Source organism: Xyrauchen texanus, chromosome 44 (genome assembly GCF_025860055.1).
Source record: "Xyrauchen texanus isolate HMW12.3.18 chromosome 44, RBS_HiC_50CHRs, whole genome shotgun sequence".
In the NCBI taxonomy this organism is placed as follows: Eukaryota; Metazoa; Chordata; class Actinopteri; order Cypriniformes; family Catostomidae; genus Xyrauchen; species Xyrauchen texanus.
The window spans coordinates 11,588,329-11,610,215 of record NC_068319.1 but is presented as its reverse complement, the minus strand read 5'-3'; the positions used below and the strand labels follow the sequence as shown (position 1 = coordinate 11,610,215).

General features: G+C 38.8%; 2 protein-coding genes across 3 annotated transcripts in view; one reads left to right on the top strand and one right to left on the bottom strand.

Annotated features, from left to right (window-relative positions):
* Nucleotides 1-1,700: 1,700 nt before the first annotated feature.
* The window catches only part of LOC127636478 (UV radiation resistance-associated gene protein-like), a 137,903-nt gene continuing 117,716 nt past the window's right edge, over nucleotides 1,701-21,887 (bottom strand). For both annotated transcript variants that reach the window (XM_052116951.1, XM_052116952.1), the window contains 2 exons: nucleotides 20,640-20,731; nucleotides 1,701-3,730 (listed from right to left, as the gene is read on the bottom strand). In XM_052116951.1, the coding sequence (XP_051972911.1) occupies nucleotides 2,962-3,730; nucleotides 20,640-20,731 (861 nt within the window). In that variant the 3' untranslated portion in view covers nucleotides 1,701-2,961. The remainder of the gene's footprint in view (nucleotides 3,731-20,639; nucleotides 20,732-21,887) is intronic.
* LOC127636477 (zinc finger and BTB domain-containing protein 21-like) overlaps nucleotides 13,740-21,887 on the top strand; it is a 203,291-nt gene continuing 195,143 nt past the window's right edge. The window contains exon 1 of the mRNA XM_052116950.1: nucleotides 13,740-13,750. The gene's annotated coding sequence lies outside the window, so the exon portion shown is untranslated. The remainder of the gene's footprint in view (nucleotides 13,751-21,887) is intronic.

Below are 21,887 nucleotides of genomic sequence, written 5' to 3'. Positions count from 1 at the left end.
CCTGTTATGTCGAGCAGACTTGGGAAGAGCTCATCTAGGAATTTCACCATATCTCTGCCCTCCTCAAGCTCAGGAATACTCAAGTTTTCCAAGAACATGTTCCAAATCAACTTTGGTCGCCGGCGGATTATCAGATAATTCCCTCTCCGATGACACCAGATAATTGATCCGGTTCTCAACATCTGCCACTCTTGTAACCAACACAGAGAATTTTGTTTCCATCGCCATAATCGATGGAAACAGTGTATTACAGCGTGAACTTCTAAGTCAGCAACAACTTTCATCAGCATCACAAACCTGTTGGATATTTGACACTGGATTTCCCAGGCCACACCATTCAAATCGAGTCCCTGGTCCGCAGGTCCATCAAGAGGGTTCAGCTAGAGCACGTAAGTGTCTTTTAATAACTCCAGAGCCCGAGGATTTCAAATTTTTTGCCATATTGATTTCAAAGAGCAAATATGTAGCAGGGTGTATCAAATCTCACTGGATTATAACACAAAAATAACTAAAAACTAGCAAAGTGCGCAGAGCTCAAACGTCAACTCCTCGCATGGCGTCACGTGACTCCGACTCGGGAGGGTAAGGGTTTGAAAAAGAGGGATTTGTGACATCAGCATAGAAGGAAAGGAATTTCCTAATTTTTGCTGCAAGTTATTCATTTTTTTAAAAATTATTATTACGTAGACAATAAAATAAATAAATAATAATATAATATATATATATATATATATATATATATATATATATATATATATATATACACACACATGTATATACTACCGGTCAAATGTTTTGAAACACTTACTCATTCTTTATTATAATTTTTTTTCTCACATTTTATAATAATAGTAAAGCCATCAAAACTATGGAATAACATAAATGGAACTATATTATGGGAATTATGTTGTGACTAAAAAATAAATCAAAACTGTGTTATATTTTAGCATCTTCAAAGTACATTGCCTACAATTTGCAGACATGTACTCTTGACATTTTCTCAACCAACTTCTTGAAGAATCACCCTGGGATGGTTTTTAAACAGTATTGAAGAAGTTCCCATCTATGTTGGGCACTTATTGGCTGCTTTGTTTTATTATTTGGTCCAAGACATCAATTTCAAATTATTATTTTTTTTATTTATAAAATGTTAGTTTTATAATGAAATAAATGTATATGGTGGCACAATTATATTTGTGTCTACAAAACTAATTTCAAACATTTAAGCAAATACCTTCAGATCAAAAGACCTTTAAGATCAGGAGAAATATTTTAGTCAAGTGTTTCAAAACTTTTGACCAGTAGTGTGTGTGTGTGTTTGTGCGTATGTATATATGTAATATATATATATATATATATATATATATATATATTTTAAGAAATGTACGCATTAAGAAAGTAAACAGTGTCAGTTTTGATTTCATGTTGACAAGAGTGTCTTTACAAGATCATAGCTATGTAAAGATGCAGGTTTGAGTCATTCCCCAATCCTTTTCACCATCTATTCCTAATACTTACTCTACACCAAAGGCAAAAAAAAACAACAACAAAAAAACAATCAGAAATAAGATTGATAAGGAATGAACGAAATTGGTTGTTACATTGTCTATTATTTGAGCAAAATTTGAAGCATCTGCAGCTTGTTTAGAGTTTGCAAAAGAATGTAAGAAAGAAAACTGGATGAACAGTAATTTCTTTAAACTGTGGTCTTTAATAATAAAACACCCTTCATACAAAAGTATATGTACAATGTCACAGCAAATTATGGAAACAAATTCTTGCATTTGTCTTAAATACAACATAAATCAACAGTCATCAAGGCAATACTACAAGATAAGAGGAATTAAAACAATGGTTTCAGGCCAGGATAAATGATCCAAAACTCAATGATTAATGTTCCTTTCATTTCAAAATCACTGTCTTTTCTTAAAAGTGATCATTACATTCATTATCCAATTGTTATACTACAGGATCTGCCACTTGAGTATGCCTGAAAAGGCTCCTGAAAGCTGAAGGCATGTGAATATTGTTTATAGAGGATATGACACAGATAAACGTCTGTGCCATGCAATGAGGAGAAATGCCATAAATCAACAGTATACAGTGCACATCAATTGCATTTTGGTTTCTCTGATATCTGAGTAATTGTACATGGTGGCAAAAACCTTAAACTGTTGAAGCCACTGCCATTGTGGTTGTTTTTACATGTTGTCCAAATGGTCAAGTGGGAGAAGTTGGATCTTTCATAAATGTTTCATAAATGTTTGAGTTTAAAAGAAAATGGATTTTACTAACCGGATACTCATATTTAAGGTAATTCCGACAAGACGTAATTGCAGCATTAATCCAACAGAAAAGGTTTTGTCCTAAAAGTTTTGTACCGTGAAGTACAATTGGTATATTAATGGATGAATAAACCACAAAGAATAAAGGTCTCGCAAAGGTCCAATTTTTCAGACTGTGAAAACAGAGTAAAGCGAAGAGGTTTGTGCAATGTGTGTGCATGCATTTGTGGTTTTCATGTTTCTGAAGAAGGGTTCGGGTATGCAGCATGTGAAAGGGTGTCATTGGCGCACAGTAATTCCTCGACTTTGCTGCCCACCCCGACTGACAGGCAGTACTCCTGGCGCTGAGCCTCGTAAATATATCTCGTTTTGCTCTCAGGTTAGTCCTGGCGTGCCAGAGCTCCTGTTGTAATACTGAGTGGCATTTAAGACTCCGAACCCAAACATACAGGCCTGCCACACACCCAGAAAGACGGCCATCAAGCATTTCAAATAATGTTTTGAGAAGTGCAAATTGGACAATATTCCAGATTTTTCCTTAATAATATTAATACTTATTAATAATAATATAGTTCTTTATGTAATGTCTATACTTGTTGCAGTCAGGGTGAAACATTACGCAGGCTCATGGACACCTTTCACCTTTGACTCGTTTCTCCAGGTCCATGTATCTCAGTCATTTTTCCGAGTTCTTCCGAGGCCGTCGGAAGCTGGACATGTTCTCTAGTGCATAGATGCGTCGCGAGACCTCCTCGATCCCAGCGGCGTCAAACTCTCCCAAAACCTGTTCGTCGCACTCGACCGCCACTGCACGCTCCACAGGTATGCAGGGGTAATCGTCTAGTCTGGCACCTCCACCTAAACCCAACCCTAATCCTAGTCCCAGACCTAGCCCTGTGGCTTCAGTGCCCATTATTTCCTCCGCCTGTTCCACTGAGCAGCACAGCTCTGCACCACCTACAACACCCAGTCCCATACCTTCAGTGGGCATGACCGATCCATTCATTGCCCCTGGATGCTGGTCATTGGAGGAGCAGGGTATACAGTCAGAAGGTGCAATACAAATTCCAATGTCTGTAGGTACCTCCATAGGCTTCTCCAATTCAGCCTGCACTGGCTCATTTTGCACCTCACATGCAGCCTGTACTTCTACATCCCCATCTGCATCCCCATGTGGCTCTACAATCTCTGCTACCTCCATGCTTGCAGAGGACAGCTCAGATAGAACCTCCAGTGTGGTCATGGGATCAGGTTGAGCCATGACTGTGTTGTAACTGGGTGGAGGGGTTCTGTATTTCAGCTTGTCAGCATCTGATCCGGCCTGCGTCTGGATGCCTTGGTCCGGGGGGCTGTTCCGGGAAGGAAAGTCCACTTCAGACATGGTGGAGACACTGAGCTGACACTTCAGAGGGACAGGAATGGACATGGAGATGTTATTCCCGTCACTGACAAAGAAAGAGAGAAGGGAACAGAAAAATAGGGTGACATGGTTATAATTTTCCTCCACATGTGAAGCTACAAGTAGGGAACAATCAGTGTGGTTGACTAGTTGTCTACCAACATACATATTGAGGTCCGATGTTAGCATATGTAACTTCTGTGTCACCAAATGGAATTGCACAAAATTTTGATTGCGGGTTATATCTCACCAAAACCGATTGTATGTCTTCAGAAGACATAGAATATGACGCACAAGTCCCATGGACTACTTTTATGATACTATTGAATCCTTTAACTGAGTCACAATAATCTGCCATTGTATTGAAAAGGCAGTATATATATTAAAACATATTTTGTGTTGTGTGTAAGAAAGAAATTCATATGAGTTTGAAATTACATGAGTTTGTGAAAATTATGAATTTGTATTATGGTTGAACTATACCTTTAGATAGGAGAAAGGAATTGAACATAGAAAAAAAACAACAGATTTACCAACCAATCAACTAACTTTTAAACATTAAATTGCAAAAGGGTGGTATATGAAAGAAGCTCTAAGGTGAGAAAGAGGAGCAGAGGCATGAGAAAGAACCAGAAAAGTGTGAAGACGCTGATGTCAGCACAGGGTCTTTGTTTCTGGTGGATCAACTCATAATTGATTTACACACAGAGTCTGGAGGAGCTCAGCAACACACACACACACACACACACACACACACACACACACACACACACACACACACACGCACACACACACGCACACACACGCGCACACACACACCTGTTCCAAAACATACATCTTCCCAAATATGACATCTAAAATTAAAACAATTGTATAGGATTCATCTTCCTTCATGAATAACTTTCACTGAGTACCGAAATAAGGTAAAAAAACAAAACAAATTAGCACCATGTACTAGTAAAAAACAGTATTATTTTAGGTATTGTCTTAAAGGAAAAAATATACAAATTAACAATTTAACAGGCAAAGCAGTTAACGTACCATTGGCCATTAAAGCCATGGCATGTATATCCGATATCCCTATGGTTAATCTTGCGCTTTGACTTTTTTAGATGTGACATTGAGAGAGACTTTCCAAATAAAATGTTACTGTGAACAAAACCATAGTTTTACAAAACTTCAGACAGGCTTTGGAAAAATATCTGCAAAGCATTAGGGTGCAGTTCAAATACGTGTCGGTTATGGTCGGCTAATGACAACCTCTGATTGTGGAAATGACTTATTCAACTTGGAAAGCACGTCCATCTTTATGACTATACTTATGGATTATAAAAACAACCATTCCAACATATCCTGGTCCAGAACTTCTTGCTGATTGATTTTATTTTTATTTTTTTAAACGGCTGATGCCGATTATCTAGAGAGTAAAGTGTCATATGGCCAACATAATGCCAATATATATATATATATATATATATATATATATATATATATATACTGTATAATAGAATTTAAAGATCTATCTTTCAGCCAAATGTCCGTCGGTCCATCCATCCACCTATCTATCAAAGTTATTGCTATTGGCTCATTTTAAAATGTCTTGTATGCCCTCGAAGATTCGGTCAAAAGGCCAAAAAACACCAACACACAAATTCATGCATGCGTTATGTAGATATGTAAAACATATGGACTCCATCTAGCCAAGTGTTTAGACTTCATACCCCTAGCAGGGCAAAACAAATTTGAGCAGCAAGCTATTTGTTACAGTGTGCTTCCCTTTCTAAATGTGTTCCTCTAGACATGTGTCAAACCACAATCCTTAATCAAGAGCACGGGGCCTGTGTATGCCGGTGGTGGATGGCGTGGGGCTACAGATCATATGTGTGTGTGTGTGTGTGTGTACCAGTGCAAGCATATTTTTTCTGTTGTACTTAAAGGGACAGTTCGACAGTTTTTTCAAACAATGAAAGTGAATAGTGACTGAGGCTACCATTCTGCTTAACATCTTCCTGTATGTTCCACTGAGCAATGAAAGTAATTCGGGTTCGGACAAAATAAGCGTGAATAAACTATGACAGAATTAAAATGTTTGGGTGAACTAAGCCTTTAAACTTAAGCCTAGCGTACTCTACATGACTCAAGCTCGTCCCCTTTGATGTTTTGAGTTGCCAACTGTTCTGCAACAAAAATTCTCAGATCTTAGGACCAACGATTGTGTAGTACACGCACTCCTGCGACATGCCCCGACTAGTCGCAGACGCTACAACAGATTTCAAACCAGCTTGATATCTAGATGTCTTGTTGTCGGGTATATGCACTGTCCCGACGTGTGAGAGACTGACAATGAGCCACAGCCAATGAAACAGAGAGAGCGTGCAAGAGGAGTGCAAGGTATTAGGAAGCAGGAGAAAAACAATATTAGAAACTAAAATAAAATATCACCCATATCTCCCAACCCGCTATATTTCTTATTTTTCCTTTAGGTGGAAAATAAATTTTTTATCAATATTATACTGATTGATGTCCTCATGAAATCAGAGACTCTCCCCTCAAAATATGAACACAAGTGGTTAAAAGAGACACCAGTTGTAACGGTGATGTGTCTCGGTAGTACGCTTGTAATGGGATCACCCTAAACAGATCTTGATACCAAGTGTTCACATTGCCTAGTGTCGGGGACAGATGGGTGGGTGTGTAGCTGATACACCCAGTATGCGATCAGTCGTGTAGTGTGCACACCAGCCCAACGAAAAACAAGACTGTGAGTAGCAGGGTGCAGACAGCTAGTCGTGTAGTGTGTGCTTGGCTTTAGGTCTTTATTTTTGGCAAATTAGACTGCCCCCTAACCCTGCCTCCTTGCCTGCCTTAATCTCTGAAAGATGTGAGCAGAACGTTGGCAGAGAAAGAGAGCATATCTCATGGCTCCCTGCGGTGTGATGGGTGGGGGTCTGGGAGTGAACTTGAGGGATTGCAGAGAAATAACGGCAGCAGAGGTGAGGATTTCAGTGAAATGGACTCTGGAAGGAGAAACAGATTCAAACCACCCTGGAGGCATTTGGGAAACCACAAATTCTCCACAGTTGGGTGAGAAGCAAAAATATATTCAGGATGACAGTAAATAAAAAGGATAGTTTGAATAATGTTTGCTTAAGACCTTACACCTCTCCTACAGACACGCATATACTTCATCAATGACCCTGGCAACATGCTTCCTTAATAGCATACAAACAAACAAACAAACAAACAAACAAACAAACAAACAAACAAACACAGACAAAAAGATGCAAATGTGCACACACCCCCCTTTTTTTAATACCACATTGACTTCTATTCTAATTTTGTATTTTTGTTTTGGTAGTTAAAACACTCATAATGCCTTAGTCAGTGCAGGTTATAGCAGGTAAGGCACACCTGATCTCATGTACACAGGGTAAAAAATTTACTTTTTGCACTCTTGGCAAATGGACAAAGAATTGCGAAAGTTTACCAGCCATAAGTATTTCTTACCTCATACCAGTCATAAAACTGTATTTTGCTTTATACCAAACACACACACACACACACACACACACACACACACACACACACACACACACACACACACACACACACACACAGAGAGAGAACTTTATTAGGCACACTATGGTCCTAATTAAATGCCAGATGCGGTCTTCCATTGATGTAGTCTGTCTTTCTCAAGGTTTGATGTCTTGTACATTCTGAAATGCTGTTCTGATCACTACAATTGTACAGAGTGTTTATCTGGGTTACCGTAGACTTTCTGTCAGCTCGAACCAGTCTGGCCATTCTCCGTTAACCTCTCTCATCAACAAGGCCTATCCATCCACAGAACTACCATTCACTGGATGTTTTTGGCACCATTCTGTGTAAACTGTTAAGACTGTTGTGCGTAAAAATCCCAGGAAATAAGCAGTAACAGAAATACTCAAACCAGCCCGTCTAGCACCAACAATCATACCTCTGTCAAAATCACTGAGACATTTTTCCCCATTCTGATGGTTGATGTAAACATTAACTGAAGCTCCTGACCCGTATTTGCATTATTTTATCACTGCACTGCTACCACACGATTGGCTGATTAGATAACTGCATGAATAAGTAGGTGTACAGGTGTTACTAATAAAGAACCATATATATACATTTGGATGAACATGGAAGATACCTTTGATGCTGTTTGTCACTTTATCACGTTGCCACTAGTTAGGACATGGTGTAAATTGTGGGGGCAATTCCATTCATGTCTCGCTCACTTTTTTCTCTTATATATTTGTTTTCATATATCCAAGTGGGTTCACCTAACCCCACTCAAATACCCTACCAATTAAACTACCCCTTTGATTTGCTGGCATTGGTAAACTTTCCTTCTTAATTTGCATCAGGGTATGACTTTGAAAATTAAATATGACATATTGCTTTGCCCCCTTTGTATCCAACAAACCGAGAGTAGCATATTTTTTGGATTATAGAAGAACTGGTCTGCATTCAAATTCAAACAGCATAGCAAAAATGACCATGTAACAATTTACCTATTGACATAAAATGCATTGTTGATGTGGGTGAAAAATTGTTCTCCGTTTTCCCACTTTGTTTATGCTCCACAAATAATACTTCATAGCTTCACACTGTTCACATCTCTCTGACAAATCACAACATGAAAAATGACAGGAATCGTCGCACATGTGGGACTGTTTCTGGCTAAAGATGAGCCGTCACCGCCAAAGCTGTCATGGTGACAGTGTTGTGCTTTATTTTCTGTAATCGGAATGCTTTCTTGGCTGGAAGGCTATGATTGATTGTAAAAGATAAAGGGACATTGGAGGAACTCTCAGCCAGATGTGCATACAAACACCTGTGAATACCTTATGCTCAGAGACAGCTTCATCCCGGTCTGTGCAAATCTATCTGGACATTTCCAAGATTTCTTCACCTTGACTAACTGCCAAGAATTGCATTTGTGAACCACAATGAAACATAATGGCCAACCATCAAACTATTTAGCAGCCATTTATATGCTGGATTAGAAGAAAAAAACATACTGTTCACTATGTTCTATGATTAAAAAAGTCACCTGATGGATCATTTGCATAAATAGATTGAAAAGAGAAATCGATGGGTGGAGATTGGGAATTTGGTCCAGATCTATACGGCGCATAGAATGGGCCGGTTTGATTTGAACCAATAATAGCCACGGCAAGCGTTACGAAAAGGGTGGAGAGAAAGCTAGAAAGATATAAGAACATTTATGGTTGTTAGTGTTGCTTTCACCAGGGTTCCGGGGGACTCGTCAGAAGTTCCAACCCCACCCGTAAATTTATGTCTTGGGGAGCCGAGTCAAATCAGCCCCTTCACTTCCACAGTAACCCCCTGTTCCTCCCTTTCTTTTCCTAGTCTCAAGAGCTCCACGAAGGGCCTCTAAACATCTGCCAGAGTCCTGCATGGATGCTGCGCCATAAATACAAGAATGTTTCACATTTCCGGATTGAACTTGGCAGGAGGTTTAAACACGGCGGCACCACATCTTGCCTCCCCATCCACCTTTCACTGTCTTCTCACAGTTTCTTACAATTCTCCATCCAATACTTTTAGAAACCAAACTGTTTCTCTTCTCTCCCGTACTTGGCATCTCAGACTGTTTCAGATCACACTGGAGTGGAGAGGAAACCGCCAGAATGCATGAGAGTGATTATGGCTACAGATGAAGCCAATGAAGGCTGGACCTTTCAGCCAAACTTAGTTTGAAAAAGGAAGCAGGATCGTGAAAGAATCATTTAAAGGTCTAAGATAAGCTTACTGGGTTTGTTTGAAGGGATGTAAACATAATCTCTCAGCCAGTGCAAAGAAAGTGGTTAAAGATACGGGCCAAGATGGCAGGTAACATGGCCAGTAATCTCCAAGAGACCTAAATCAGAGTAAATGCTATATGTGATTTGATGAGAATGATAACGAGGATGTGATGAATGAAATTATGGTGTGTACAATGAGCCTCATTCATGAAACATGAGCAAAATGTGTGCATTTGTGTAAATTTGTGGAATGTTTCATCAGCTGAACGATTGACACAGGATGAAATTTTGAACAGACTATATACCTCACTGAATGTAAAATTCAATGAATTTTACTCTGAGTAAAGTATATAGTCTCTGCGATGACAAACGTTTACATGGAAATTGTCACAGGCCATTGTCATCATTTTGGTTTTAGTGCATTTCCGAAAGGTTTCCATGAAACCTGTCTGGGACTTGGTTTTCTCATGAATAAAAATGACAGCATGGTTAAATCTTTACAGCAACGTCCAGCCTGTAAATCGAGCAGAAACGCATGCAGAGTCTAGCAATCTGAGCCAACAGTTATGTTAAAGGCTCCAATATGAAATACCCCAGTCCATAAACTGATTTGTTATACATGCAACACTCTTGTACACATACAATGGGGGAGGGACTGTATGTGTCTCGGCCAACTTTTATGAAAGATTTCATCAGATAAACCTTTTTTATTGCAAGTCAGCTTGCAAAACTTCCAGGATACACCATCTCCCTTTCTTTTCTCGAAAACAGGAAGGGTAAAAGAAATCTCCATATTTTCACAATATGTATAAATAATCTTTGACCCAATTATTCCATATGTTGTTCCTCTTTTGCTCTCTGGAGGTTTTACTGAATTTGCAGTATGCTGAATTAGAGCACTAGTTTCCATGATACACCTGTGCATTGTTCTTCCCTAAACAGTGGTGGCTTCCCCCTCTGCTTCATCAATCCCATCTCTTCCTGTGCTCTCTCTGCATTTCCAGTCCCTTTTTCTTCCCTCTGAGTAACTCCTGCAGTTGCACTGGTGCAGGTTTTAATGCACCGATAACTCACATCTCTGGCCCCTGCTCTGAACTGTTCAGATCGGGGAGGGAGCATAAGAGAGGAAATGGATGCAAGAGCAATAAAAGCAGTCTGCAACAAACAGAACGTATAACGAATGCATTTCCTCTATATTTCATATCTCAGCTTCGGATCCAGAGAGGGTCTAGACCTTCTGTTGGACTCACTGGTAAGTTCACACAGTCTGTGTTTGGGAATGAAAACTGTTTTTACAGGTGTGACTCTAGAATTGTCCCATTCATACAACAGTTTACAAGACTGGATCAAATAATATCTGTATTAACAATTAACCAAAATCCCATTTTTGTTTTTATTCTTGCAATACCCATGAATTACGTCTGTAACCATATTAATGGTGACTTATGTAAACTATCAAAGATGGAGATTTCATAACACCAGAAAGTCTTATCAAAATTAACACATTATTTAGTATTAGCCAAGGGTCAAATCTTAATTGACCAACAGCAACTTTGAATATTTTTTAAAGGCTGATGATTTAATGTGTTAACTCAGTGAGATTAAATATATAAAAGAAACAACAACACAATTAATCAGGGCCCCTGATCGTACATAAATGAAGTGCCATGATTTTGAGTCACAGTCAACAGGGCCAGCCAGCCAGTTTTTTGTTTTTGGCACCATTCTGATTAAACTCTAGATCAATGGTACTCAACAGGCGGCCTATCATCTTTTTGTTCCCCCTCGTGATGTTGTCATCACATAAAGTTAGTGAATGTGTATGAATTTTGTCAATGTTATAGAGCACTTATATGTACATTTTCATTGATAAACTCCTGAACCGTTATAGAGGAAAATATATGGAAAATATATGGCAAACTAAAAAAATTATAAATTAATCTAAAAATCTGCAAATATAAATCTGATTACAATCCCATTTATATAACATGAGTGTGGGATCAGTCTGCAAGCGTACATTGATAACATTTTGTGCATGCTCTCAGTCACTTAGACGAGTCTCTCTTCCACCCCTGCTCGTCACTGCAGTAGAGTGAATCAACATGTCGGGTGACAAACTAACTCAATAGAGATATATGCTCATCATCCTGCAATAACGGAGTTGAGACATCTTTTCCCAAATGCTTAATTTTTTGTGATTTGTGGAACCTAATAATGTCTCGTTATGTCTAGTTTCCATACTAGCACTTTTGGAGCTAGTATGGATTTAAATGGCTTGTTTTGAGAGAACTGTGTCTCTGGTGAGTGTGTGCTCACTAGGTAGGCAGTGTGTCATGATATTCTTTGACAGTGTTAACAGAACAGATCATCTTTCTATATTCAATATGGCAAAACATTTTTGCTATTTTTTTTTAAATCTAAATTTTTATTGTACAATGTAAATTTTTTAGAGTGGTGCATTCTGCAGCAGTATATGGCCTACTTTTAAAAGTGTGAATCTTTTAAAATAAACAAGTGAAAACCATATTGGCCAATATATGATCATTATAATAATAGTATCCCAGGAGATCAACAGCTACATAACTACTCAAACGAGTAGTTGTATATATACATATATACACTTGAAGTCAGAAGTTTACATACACTACATTACAGAAGACATATTAAGTCATTAAACCTAATTTTTAACCAGCCCACAGATTTAATAGCAATCTATAGTTTTGGCATATACTAACAAAGTGTATGTAAACATTTGACTCACTTGAAATGTGATGAAAGAAATAAAAGCTGAAATAATTAATTCTCTCTACTATTATTCTGACATTTTCATTCTTAAAATAAAGTAGTGATCCTAACTGACCTAAGACAGGAAACGTTTTCTATGATTAAATGTCAGGACTTGTGAAAAACTGAGATTAAATGTATTTGGCTAAGTTGTATGTAAACTTCTGACTTCAACTGTATATATATATATACACACTCACCTAAAGGATTATTAGGAACACCTGTTCAATTTCTCATTAATGCAATTATCTAATCAACCAATCACATGGCAGTTGCTTCAATGCATTTAGGGGTGTGGTCCTGGTCAAGATAATCTCCTGAACTCCAAACTGAATGTCAGAATGGGAAAGAAAGGTGATTTAAGCAATTTTGAGCGTGGCATGGTTGTTGGTGCCAGACGGGCCGGTCTGAGTATTTCACAATCTGCTCAGTTACTGGGATTTTCACGCACAACCATTTCTAGGGTTTACAAAGAATGGTGTGAAAAGGGAAAAACATCCAGTATGCGGCAGTCCTATGGGCGAAAATGCCTTGTTGATGCTAGAGGTCAGAGGAGAATGGGCCGACTGAGTCAAGCTGATAGAAGAGCAACTTTGCCTGAAATAACCACTCGTTACAACCGAGGTATGCAGCAAAGCCTTTGTGAAGCCACAACATGCACAACCTTGAGGCGGATGGGCTACAACAGCAGAAGACCCCACCGGGTACCACTCATCTCCACTACAAATAGGAAAAAGAGGCTACAGTTTGCAAAAGCTCACCAAAATTGGACAGTTGAAGACTGGAAAAATGTTGCCTGGTCTCATGAGTCTCGATTTCTGTTGAGACATTCAGATGGTAGAGTCAGAATTTGGCTAAAACAGAATGAGAACATGGATCCATCATGCCTTGTTACCACTGTGCAGGCTGGTGGTGGTGGTGGTGTAATGGTGTGGGGGATGTTTTCTTGGCACACTTTAAGCCCCTTAGTGCCAATTGGGCATCGTTTAAATGCCACGGCCTACCTGAGCATTGTTTCTGACCATGTCCATCCCTTTATGGCCACCATGTACCCATCCTCTGATGGCTACTTCCAGCAGGATAATGCCCTGGATGTGCATCCCACAAATCTCCATCAACTGCAAGATGCTATCCTATCAATATGGGCCAACATTTCTAAAGAATGCTTTCAGCACCTTGTTGAATCAATGCCACGTAGAATTAAGGCAGTTCTGAAGGCGAAAGGGGGTCAAACACAGTATTAGTATGGTGTTCCTAATAATCATTTAGGTGAGTGTATATATATATATATATATATATATATATATATATATATATATATATATATATATATATATATATATATATATATATACATATACATATACAGTTGAAGGCAAATAACATACAGTTGAAGTCAGAAGTTTACATTCACTTAGGTTGAAGTCATTAAAACTCATTTTTTAACCACTCCACAGATTTAATATTAGCAAACTAGAGTTTTGGCAAGTCATTTAGGACATCTACTTTGTGCATGACATGAGTCATTTTTCCAACAATTATTTACAGACAGATTGTTTCACTTTTAATTGACTATAGAATGATTCCAGTGCACCAACAATCATGCCACGGTCCAAATCACTGAGATCAAATTATTTCACCATTATTTATGCATTTGGCATTATTTATGCATTATGATGGTTGATGTGAACATTAACTGAATCTCCTGACCCCTATCTGCGTGATTTTATGCACTGCTGCCACATGATTGGCTGATTAGATAATCACATGGATGATTGTTGATAGCAGATGGGCTGGTTTGAGTATTTCTGTAACTGCTGATCTCCTGGGATTTTCACGCACAACAGTCTCTAGAATTTACTCAGAATGGTGCCAAACACAAAAAACATCCTGTGAGCAGCAGTTCTGTGGACTGAAATGCCTTGTTGATGAGAGAGGTCAACAGAGAATGGCTAGATTGGCTTGAACTGACAAAGCCTACGATAACTCAGATAACCGCTCTCTACAATTGTGGTGAGAAGAATATAATCTCAGAATGCTATTTTGAGATGCAGCTTGGCGCAGTTTTGGCGGCATGAGGTGGACCTACACAATATTAGGCAGGTGGTTTTAATGTTGTGGCTGATCAGTGTGTGTGTGTGTGTGTGTGTGTGTGTGTGTGTGTGTGTGTGTATATATATATATATATTTGAGGGCCTTTTTAGAAATGGAATTTTGTTGCTGTGTGAACATAGCATTCAAGAGTCAAAATAGCAGATGGCCATACTGTAAAATGTAATTTGACTCTTGCAGGGTCTCATTGTGCTGTAAGTTATTGTTTTACGGCTGCAGGACTGTGTAATGAAGATGTCTGAGAAATTCTGCGGTTCTGTGTTTGGCCAATGATCCCCTGACATGCTCTTTCACATTTCTAAGCGAACCATCGAGTCAACACAACCGCTGTGTCCCCGCCGCTACCCTTCGGATCCATTTAGCCATGTGGCGCAACCACCGATTTGCTAGACTTCCTATTCCTCCTCTACTTCCTGCCACTCTGTAAGCTTTGGGGAGTCAAAAGGTCAAACGTTTATCTGTTCCATCTTCAGCATTTCCACAATCCATTAAACGTTACTTACAGGAGGAAGACACTGGAGCATTTTACTTAACCTGGCCTCCTTCCTTTCAAAACAAAGATTATTAAATCAACGTTCAGATTGCCGGTTTGCCTATCACTGAACCAAGAAAGAGCTGTAAAGATCAAAAGCAGGCTTTCTTTAACAGTGGGCCTCACAGTGCTTTTGACTTGCTCTGAATTTAAAGGGACATGAGCAGGTCACAGACTAAGGAACAGGAATTTTTACTATTGTTGATGAATCCTTTATGCTAGAATGTTAATTTTGCTGTACTCTGAAGCAGGCTATGTGACTACAACCGGTTTGAACAAGTGAACATTAATAGACAGCCTTTTTAGGAAGCAAATTTACTATTTTTAATCATGTTAGCCTCTCAGCTAATGCTACAATTATTCATCAGTGTTAAAACACAATTGTGATATGTAAAAGTGTTTTTAGTTTAAAATTCATAAAAAGTTACATATTATATAGGGCTGTCGATTTAACCCATTAATTATATAAAACAATTACGCAATTAATTACGCTCCCTGACCCTACAGAAATTCTGTAATAAAAGTGTTTTTTTCGAAACACTAAAGCAATTATAAAATAAGCTAAAGTAAATTTAAGTTTGTTTTTACGAGCCGCATCAGCAGGGGGCAGTCAGCATGCTTCAACAAACTTTACAAGCAGCGCAGAATGAGGCAGTCATACACGTTCAAGACATGTTCTTAAAAGCTAGACGAAGTACAACTGAATGCAGAGATGTCGAGACACAATTTCAATTTCATAGATTTAACTACTTTAAACTTGACACACCATTCTAAAATTGCACCTTTAGTGACACTGATAACCAGTGGGATGCTCCAAAAGTGTCCATCCGAAGAACGTGTACTGAAGATATATACATATATACATACATATGCAATCGCAATGCTTTCCTGAGAAATGCAAGCTTGTAGTACCACCTGTTTACTCCAGAGGGCAGTAAGTGAAATTTTAGCTGTGTGAGCAACACAACAGTTTATTACAGCGAACAAAACATTATCAAACATTCAGCGGACACACAACACAAACATGCATTACGTTCTTGTGTTCAAAACACTTGAAGGTGCGCAAATGCGAACTGAGGGATCTCAAGATGTGTTTAATGATTGAGTATTACACTATATTTAACTTGACACAGTGACCTAAACATTTTACTTTTATGATGCAACACACCCGAGACGCGACACAAGCATGTCTTACGCAGGTCGTATGGTCTTTACCTCACAAATATTTAATTACCAACAAGGTTAAGGAGGTGTCCTTTTAACTGTTACACCGTTTTTACCCAGTCAATCTTTATTTAAGAAACATGCTCTCTGAAATAGATCCACTTTGCTCCTTCTGTAATGCTGCAGATGAATCTGCCCCTCACCTTTTTTGGGAATGTGTCCACGCTGTAGTATTTTGGAGAAAATGTTGTTTGTTTGTACCACTATTTTAACTAGTTTATAGTTTATGCTTTATAAAGATGTTTTATTTGGTTTTCACAGTTTATATAACTTAAGTTAATATTTTCTGATTAATCTGTTTATTTTTCTTGCCAAGTTTTTTATACATAAGTGTAAATTTATGTCTATAAAGCCCCTATTTGCACTTTTTTGTAAAGACTTAAAATATTATTTAAATACTCTTTACATTGATACTCAATAACTCCAAAGTATTGAAAACCATTGCACTATGTAATGAATATAATGTCTTGGCATTATTGTAAAATATATCTGTAGTAATGTGTCCTATGTATACCCCTTTCTTGTTACTAAAACAAATAAAAAATGTCTGACGCAGATGTAAACAAGCCCTCATAATCTCCAACTGATTGACAAATTCACTTGTGAAGTGGATATCTGTGAACTGTATGTCAATGATTGTCTTATGATCAATACATTGTATTCTAAAGCCACTTTTTGATTGGCCTTATCATTGATTAACTCTTCTGCCACAAGAATGTAATGCATTTTAATTACATGAATATTTTTTTATTTTATATATATATATAATTTTTTAATATTTAAAGATAACTATGTATAATTATTGCATCATTATATATTGAATTATTGTTATATGAGGGGCTTTCTCAGCAAATAGTTGTATATGCGATTACCGGAATTTCCGGACTATAAGCCGCAACTTTTTTCCCACGCTTTGAACCTCGCGGCTTATACAATGACACGGCTAATATATGGATTTTTCCCGCTTTCAAATTTTATATAAAAAAAAAAAAAAAAAAAACCATTCTGTGACGTGCTCAGTTTTTTGCGGCGTGAAGCTTTCATTAGACCAATGAAATTGCCGAACGGGTTAAGGTCAAAACAACTTTTTTGTTTACTGTTTAGATTAAATCGATTAGCTCAAACTTCCCATCATTCTGATTACGGTAGTAATTTTGTCACCCTCACCATGGCAAAGACATGGAGAAACGCATATGATGCTGCTTTCAAGTTGAAGGCGATTGATCTGGCTGTTGGAAAGGAAATAGAGCTGCTGCACGGGAGCTTGGTCTTAATGAGTCGATGATAAGACGTTGGAAACAGCAGCGTGAGGAATTGACTCAGTGCAAAAAGACAACTAAATCTGAGGCTATTCAACTCCGAAACCGAAGGAGATGACTTCAGTGGTTTCAGTGCACAGGACGAGGAAGATAGTGACCAATGACTTTCTTGGTAGGCTACTGTTTACTGCAAATGTTTTATTACAAGCCGTGTGTGGCAGCGGGGGCGTGGTCAAGCGCCCCTCCGGTAGAGAAAAGCTGTAAGGGCGCTTACACCTGCACTAAATTATGTCTAACACCGGTGTCTAATTTCAAGTGCCCTGCTTCACGTGTCCTTCTTGGGAAAACTGTCACACGGGCACCAGTGTGACAGTTTTCAGCAGGGCACTTGACGTTCCAGGTAAGGCTTTTAATGGCCACAGCAATGTTTACAATCAATTTTATAAAGTTTCTCAATTCTTCTATGTGCCAACACTAGACTGATGTGTGTCACTCTCTCAGCTCTGTGGTTGCTGTCTTTTTATGCTGCTCTCCCCATGCTTACTGAAATTAGACACCGGTGTTACACATAATTTAGCTCAGGTGTAAGCGCCCTTACCGCTTTTCTCTCCCGGACGGGCGCTTGACAACGCCCCCGCTGCCACACCGTGTTTCGTATTTATTTTTGTTACAAGCCGTGTTTCGTTAAAGCCTATTTATTTTTGTTACAAGCCGTGTTTCGTTAAAGCCTGAGTAAAGTTCATTTGTTTCAATGTACCGGTAGGCACCTGCGGCTTATAGACAGATGCGGCTTATTTATGTTCAAAATAATATTTTATTTAAAAATCAGTGGGTGCGGCTTATATTCAGGTGCGCTCAATAGTCCGGAAATTACGGTAATTAATCGGGACACCATGTAATTAATTCGATTAAAAATTGTAATCGATTGACAGCCCTAATAAATATACACATATATACACACCCCCATATATATATATATATATATATATATATATATACACACACACACACACACACACACATATATATATATATATATATACAGTGAGGAAAATAAGTATTTGAACACCCTGCTATTTTGCAAGTTCTCCCACTTCGAAATCATGGAGGGTCTGAAATTGTCATCGTAGGTGCATGTCCACTGTGAGAGACATAATGTAAAAAAAAAAATCCAGAAATCACAATGTATGATTTTTTAACTATTTATTTGTATGATACAGCTGCAAATAAGTATTTGAACACCTGTCTATCAGCTAGAATTCTGACCCTCAAAGACCTGTTAGTCTGCCTTTAAAATGTCCTCCTCCACTCCATTTATTATCCTAAATTAGATGCACCTGTTTGGGGTCGTTAGCTGCATAAAGACACCTGTCCACCCCATACAATCAGTAAGAATCCAACTACTAACATGGCCAAGACCAAAGAGCTGTCCAAAGACTCTAGAGACAAAATTGTACACCTCCACAAGGCTGGAAAGGGCTACGGGGAAATTGCCAAGCAGCTTGGTGAAAAAAGGTCCACTGTTGGAGCAATCATTAGAAAATGGAAGAAGCTAAATATGACTGTCAATCTCCCTCGGACTGGGGCTCCATGCAAGATCTCACCTCGTGGGGTCTCAATGATCCTAAGAAAGGTGAGAAATCAGCCCAGAACTACACGGGAGGAGCTGGTCAATGACCTGAAAAGAGCTGGGACCACCGTTTCCAAGGTTACTGTTGGTAATACACTAAGACGTCATGGTTTGAAATCATGCATGGCACGGAAGGTTCCCCTGCTTAAACCAGCACATGTCAAGGCCCGTCTTAAGTTTGCCAATGACCATTTGGATGATCCAGAGGAGTCATGGGAGAAAGTCATGTGGTCAGATGAGACCAAAATAGAACTTTTTGGTCATAATTCCACTAACCGTGTTTGGAGGAAGAAGAATGACGAGTACCATCCCAAGAACACCATCCCTACTGTGAAGCATGGGGGTGGTAGCATCATGCTTTGTGGGTGTTTTTCTGCACATGGGACAGGGCGACTGCACTGTATTAAGGAGAGGATGACCGGGGCCATGTATTGCGAGATTTTGGGGAACAACCTCCTTCCCTCAGTTAGAGCATTGAAGATGGGTCGAGGCTGAGTCTTCCAACATGACAATGACCTGAAGCACACAGCCAGGATAACCAAGGAGTGGCTCTGTAAGAAGCATATCAAGGTTCTGGCGTGGCCTAGCCAGTCTCCACACCTAAACACAATAGAGAATCTTTGGAGGGAGCTCAAACTCCGTGTTTCTCAGCGACAGCCCAGAAACCTTAGTGATCTAGAGAAGATCTGTGTGGAGGAGTGGGCCAAAATCCCTCCTGCAGTGTGTGCAAACCTGGTGAAAAACTACAGGAAACGTTTGACCTCTGTAATTGCAAACAAAGGCTACTGTACCAAATATTAACACTGATCTTCTCAGGTGTTCAAATACTTATTTGCAGCTGTATCATACAAATAAATAGTTAAAAAATCATACATTGTGATTTCTGGATTTTTTTTTTAGATTATGTCTCTCACAGTGGACATGCACCTACGATGACAATTTCAGACCCCTCCATGATTTCGAAGTGGGAGAACTTGCAAAATAGCAGGGTGTTCAAATACTTATTTTCCTCACTGTATATACACACACACACACACACACACACACACACACACACACACACACACACACACACACACACACACACACACACACACACATATATACACACACATATATATATATACACACACACACACACACACACACACACATATATATATATACACATACACATGTACAGCCGATTGTTGGTGCCAGATTTCAAATGTTGGCAAAACCATCCAGTGAGAGGCAGTTCTGTGGACTGAAATGCCTTGTTGAGGACAGTTTTAATGTTGTGGCTGATTGGTGTATATATATATGTGTGTGTTTGTAATTAATTTGATTTGAAATTTAATTGATTTACAGCCCTAATTTTACGTTTTCTGAAGAAACCTCACCACCATGCAAAACTAAATTCTAGGATGTTGAGAGTTGCTGCAATGGCATTGAGATCTATTTGCTAAAATGTTCTGAGTGGTTTTAAGCATACTGCTGCATGCATTCTTGTGCAAAAAAAATCAAGACACAGCTAGACATCCATTTAGCACATGTTTACATAGAAAAACAAGACGGATGCAAATATGCATTCAGTGTGAATGGCCTCTAATAATTCAGAAAAAACTCACCATCGTACAAGCAATCCATGCTCTAGAAAGTTCTTTAAATTGGGCAAAGTCTGACGCAGGTCTGGCGTGGAGAGCCCATGCAGGTACCTCAACTGTGGAATGAGAAACACAGAGGAAATACATTTGTATGTCATCATCAATACCTGTCTGAGCTAACAGTATACACCAACTATGGCATCACCTGGGCATTGTGCCATTAGCAGGCATAGCCGGTTAATTCATTATCCCCACCAGGTACACAAACACACACAAAATGCTTTTAAAATGCAGATGTTTATGTTATATAGTCTACTTGAGCTGCAGATACATTTACAGGAGACATGAACGCCTTGTTCCCCTAAATTTCAAATTCATATTTAAAAATAATTGAGCTAATGCTGGGTATCTGGTGGTTTAGGGAGACCAGATATGTTTTTTTTTTTAAAGTGCATAGAGTGGAGTTATCCTCACATGACAATCTTAAACATTTATAGAATTGTAAACTGTTGGCCATCTTAAAAATAGGTCTGTGGCATGCCACAGGTTTACAACATCAGCGCCTATTTCAACTGCTTTAGACTATAGGGGAAAATGGGAAGAACTAGAGAGGCAAGGTGGGAGATACAGATTTAAATGATCGGAGACCCAACAAGCTACAGTAGAGAGCTTTATTTCCCCCTTTTGTACAATCGCTCAGTCTACCACATTGGCAATCAATGATCTCTTGACACCTACAAATGTAAGTGTGTGAAGATGAGATGTGAGTGGGGGAAAAGTTAAATGATCTCTGACATTCTATCACCAACACACACCTACAAACGTAAGTGTGTGTAAAGAGGAGATGTGAGTGGGGGGGAAAAGTTAAAGATAAGAAAAAGGATGAGAGAGAGAGAGAGAGAGAGAGAGAGAGAGAGAGAGAGAGAGAGAGAGAGAGAGAGAGAGAGAGAGGGAATGGCACACATCTGGAATGAATGATAGAGGGGAAAAAACATGAAACTTTTTCCAAAAAGCATGATTCTCTCTTGCTCTTCTTCAAAAAACGCACTTCCTTCCTGGACCATGGCAAGACTAACAAAACTGCCTTGAATTAAGTGATTACAGCCAAGATCCAATCATCAGACATGAGAACTATAAGCAAAGACCAGATATGTGTAACCAAGGAGATCTGCAATATCTGGAGAGAACTATCTGTTAGCATTCCCATTCATCTCAATGTCAGTTGTTTGGCTGACGCAGATATTTAGAAAGTGCAGGCAAAAATCTTTTGTT